This window comes from Cebus imitator, unplaced genomic scaffold, assembly GCF_001604975.1.
Source record: "Cebus imitator isolate Cc_AM_T3 unplaced genomic scaffold, Cebus_imitator-1.0 Scaffold52, whole genome shotgun sequence".
Lineage (NCBI taxonomy): Eukaryota > Metazoa > Chordata > Mammalia > Primates > Cebidae > Cebus > Cebus imitator.
Genome location: NW_016107367.1, coordinates 8,002,814 through 8,006,790, shown reverse-complemented (window position 1 = coordinate 8,006,790; position 3,977 = coordinate 8,002,814). Strand labels below are relative to the sequence as shown.

Below are 3,977 nucleotides of genomic sequence, written 5' to 3'. Positions count from 1 at the left end.
CTTGTCAGCGTTCCCTCTGTCCCACCACCACAGGTACCTCCTGGGGTCTCCTGGCCTCCTGCTGTCAGTACCTGCCCGTCCCACCCCATTCCAGCTTTTCTTTTTAAACACCCTCTGGGTCCTGCGTGTGCCTTTCCGAATGCAGAGAACAGACTAAGAAAGGGGCAGAAGGGAGAGATAGGCAGGGATAACTAATTCATCAGCCAGCCCACCGGAGGGTCTCCCTCCTCCCCTCCCTTCTCTCTCCCTCTCTTTCTCTCTCTTTCTCTCCCTCTCTCTCTCACACACACACCCCTGCACTGGACCACATGAGTGCCAATTTTTATAAACTCTAAGACACCTTTCATTTTGGAGACAGATGAACAAGCACACACACACACACACACACACACACACACATACACAAGTACCACGGCGACACCTTTCTCAAGCAGCACCTTAAAGCTCTGCATGGCTGTTGTCAAAGAGGCCAGAAACTAAAGCCATAAGAATTATTGCCTGGGCTTCCTTTAAGCAAAGAAGATTGCACTTGTACTTGAAAGCACCAGTGACCGGGCTGTTATGTCATGTTACAAGTATATTTATATGAAAGTACAGAAAATATCAATTCTCTTTTTTAGAAAAACAGTTATGCAAACAAGCAGACTTGACGGCATCATTATCAAAATCTTAAAAATATAGGTAGATATTCTCACCCCCGCCCGCACGCTCCAGCTTCTCCTCCCCCAACATGTGGTATATGTGACAAGCTGCACACATGCCCAGTGGCTGTTTTTTTCCTGAAGTTGCCAACACAGGGGGCTCACACCACAATGGGCAGGGCACTGCCTGAGGGCCATGGTGGCCAGTGCCCTTGCTGCCTTCTGGCCTTGCTGCCTCTCACTGTGTGGCCATGGATAAGTGTCTTCCCCTCTCTGGGACTCAGCTTTCTCACCTGTGAACTAGGAGAGTGGGAAGCTGCCAAGCCCCCACTCCATGGCTCTGACTTCCGGTTCCGGACATCTGAGCTTGGCTGTCTGCGCCTGAGGCCCCGACTCACTCGACCCCTGGTTTTCTGGTAAGGGGGTCGCCAGCAGAGAACGGCCCTATGGCTTGGTTACCAAATATCTAGAGAAAAGTATGCTTTCTCTTCTTCCCAGTTTGCCAGAGATATTTGGAAACCAAGCCACAGGGTTGTAGGATCTACTTTTTGAACTTTCCGCCCCCTGTAGTTGCCAATGCTGCATGTACTAGCCCTCTAGAAACAGGGTAAACTAAAGCAACCTGATGGAAGGAACTTGATGGAATATGGAGAGTCCACGGGGCTTGTTTCCCAAAGAATTGTTTAGAGGGCAAAATTATAAGCCTACAGCTTATCATAAAGCTGTTCAAAAAAAAAGAACTGGCTGGGCATGGTGGCTCATACCTGTAATCCCAGCACTTTGGGAGACCAAGGTGGGTGGAACACATGAGGTCAGGAGTTCGAGACCAACCTGGCCAACATGGTAAAACCCCATCTCTATTAAAAATACAGAAGTTAGCTGGGTGTGGTGGCAGGTGCCTGTAATCCCAGCTACTCGGGAGGCTGAGGCAGGAGAATCACTTGAATCTGGGAGGCGGAGGTGGCAGTGAGTGGAGATCGCACCACGGCATTCCAGCCTGGGAAAAAGTGAAACTTGGTCTCAAAATAACAAATAATAACAACAATAATGATAACTCAGAGCCAGGCCTGTGGATGGAAATGTAGTGGCCAAGTCACATTCTGCTTAAAGTTGTAACAAATACAGGTGAGTTTAAAAAAAAAAAAAAAATTGCTTTCTGAGTCAGCCCCAAGGGCTCTCCTTGGCAGCATGGGTTTCCTGCCCTGTGAATGTCCTTGTTGCCCAGCGCCGGGGTCCACGAGGGCAGAGCTCCTGGAGGAATACAAGGGGTCAGTGTGTGCGAGAGAGCAGTGGTGCTGGGCGTCAGGCCCTCTTAGGGCCTCAGTTTCCCCTCTACTTAAAGGGCCTTTCTGGGCCTATAACACCTTATGATTCCATAGCCAGATATAAGGCCCAAGGAAATGCCCTCTGAAGCTCTAATTTGCAGTTGAATAGACAAATTCCATTTGTAAAGAGTGGACATTAAGTATTTTTTTTTAAAGGGAAAATTTAGTGTTGATTTAGGAAGAACATGGTCCAGTTGTAAAGCACTTAGGAACTATCTAGAGTTCCCTGGCAAGGAAGGGGTGAATTTCTGGCCTCGGGAACTCACACGGAGTCACCGCGGCCCCAGCTAAGGTGGTGCATGGAGCCTGGCTCACCTACACCTGGCTGGAGAGGGCCTGGCTTTGGGTGGCCTGGGCTCCAGTCCCATGTGGGGATGCGCATGAGACTTTCTTGGCCCCGTGGACCTGCTGTTTCCGGAGTCCCTTCTGGGAAGGGGAAGCAGAGCCCATCAGACAGGCCAAACTCCAAAGCAGGTTCTCTCACCTCTGTCCTGGCCCCTGGATCCTGGCCTCTGGTGCAGAAGATGCTTCCCTTCTGTCCTGCAGCTTGAGCTCTCAATGATGAAAACTCAGTCCAAGAGCGACAGAAGAAACGTGTCTTTCCTGGGCACTGCCAGCAGGAGCTGCTTACAGAGTGCACCTCACCATTCTGCATGAAGTCTTAAAAATAAAACCTGTCTTCCCCCCTTTCTCCCTGAATGAAACACACAGAGCAGGATCCCCCCGCTTCATGGGGGCTCGGTGATCAGAGGCTGCTGAGCGCTGGGGTCCGGGCTCCCGCATGCGATGCCTCCACACAGCTGTGCTTTCTTAGTTCGGGGATCTGCTCTCTGCAGCTCTTCTTTTTCTCCCTTGATGTTACTCTGTCACTTGTCACTGCTATCACTGTACCTGCCTCTGGTCATTGTCATTTCTACTTCTGACACATGGCAGCTACTCTTTGTGGCTGTTAAAACTAGACAAGCATACTCGCTCTCATTATGCATAAAGCAAGTCACTGGGCTCCGAGTGAGGGTCTGTGCCGCTCTCCTGCGTGGCAGCTCAGAGGCTTTTCATTACATCTGAGTTCTGGGATTGGCTCTGGAGAAGAGTTTGCCATGAAAGTGACATGTTATTGCTCTTGCTTTCTAGGGTTGCCTGCAGACCAAGTCAACAATACCACAAAATCCCATTGGAGGGAGACATTGCTAGGAATTTTCTCAACTACAAATACACCTCATATATGAAGTTATACATACTGAGTATTTACATACAGGTCATATAAAAATTCTATACATTATTCCCTAGTCACATGTAGTACATATTTAGTATAAATAGACTAAGACGACACTGTATAAAAAGTAAGTCTGTTCTGGGAACGCTGACACAGCATTTATACGGATATAGCTCTGCAGTCTTTGGCCTGCCCCTGTTTCCAGTTTCCCGGGTGGGCATCCTCAGCCCTGGGACTGATGGAGGTTGGAGAAGAAAGTCACCTGTGCGCCCCAGTGGGTTAGGTGGGTGGTGGGCCATTGTAGCGCAGCATGAGCGTGAAGGAGCGGGCGAAGTTGTTGGCCAGGGTGCAGCTGCGGTCCTCTTCCCTGATGGGGAGCAGGAACAGCAGGAGGAGGAACAGCAGCAGGAGCAGCTGCAGCGGGAGTGCCACACAGCACACCCTCCGGAAGAGGGAGCCCCGTCCTCGCCACCGCCGAGTCTGCAGAACCAACACAGCACAGGTGAGTGGGCTCGGGGGCGCTGGGGGTGGGGGTGGTTCAGGGGGCGACGAAGATGCCCGGAGCGGTGGCAGCAATGAGCTGATCGTATGACAGCACACGTCTCTGTGTTCTCATCTGTGAATTGAGATGGTGGTGACGGTAAGGGTAATGGTGGTAAGGATGATGGTGACGGTAAGGATGGTGGAGGTAGTGGTGGTGGTGATGGTGAGGTGGAGATGGTGGTGATGGTGATGGTGAGGTGGAGATGGTGGTGATGGTGATGGTGATGGTGAGGTGGAGATGGTGGTGATGGTGAT

The 3,977-nt window shown here is 50.8% G+C and overlaps 1 protein-coding gene across 2 annotated transcripts in view; it reads right to left on the bottom strand.

Moving 5' to 3' along the window:
• Window positions 1-1,742: 1,742 nt before the first annotated feature.
• The window catches only part of SYNE3 (spectrin repeat containing nuclear envelope family member 3), a 97,355-nt gene continuing 95,120 nt past the window's right edge, over window positions 1,743-3,977 (bottom strand). For both annotated transcript variants that reach the window (XM_017528184.2, XM_037738351.1), the window contains exon 18: window positions 1,743-3,659. In XM_017528184.2, coding sequence (XP_017383673.1) covers window positions 3,459-3,659 — 201 coding nt within the window. In that variant the 3' untranslated portion in view covers window positions 1,743-3,458. The remainder of the gene's footprint in view (window positions 3,660-3,977) is intronic.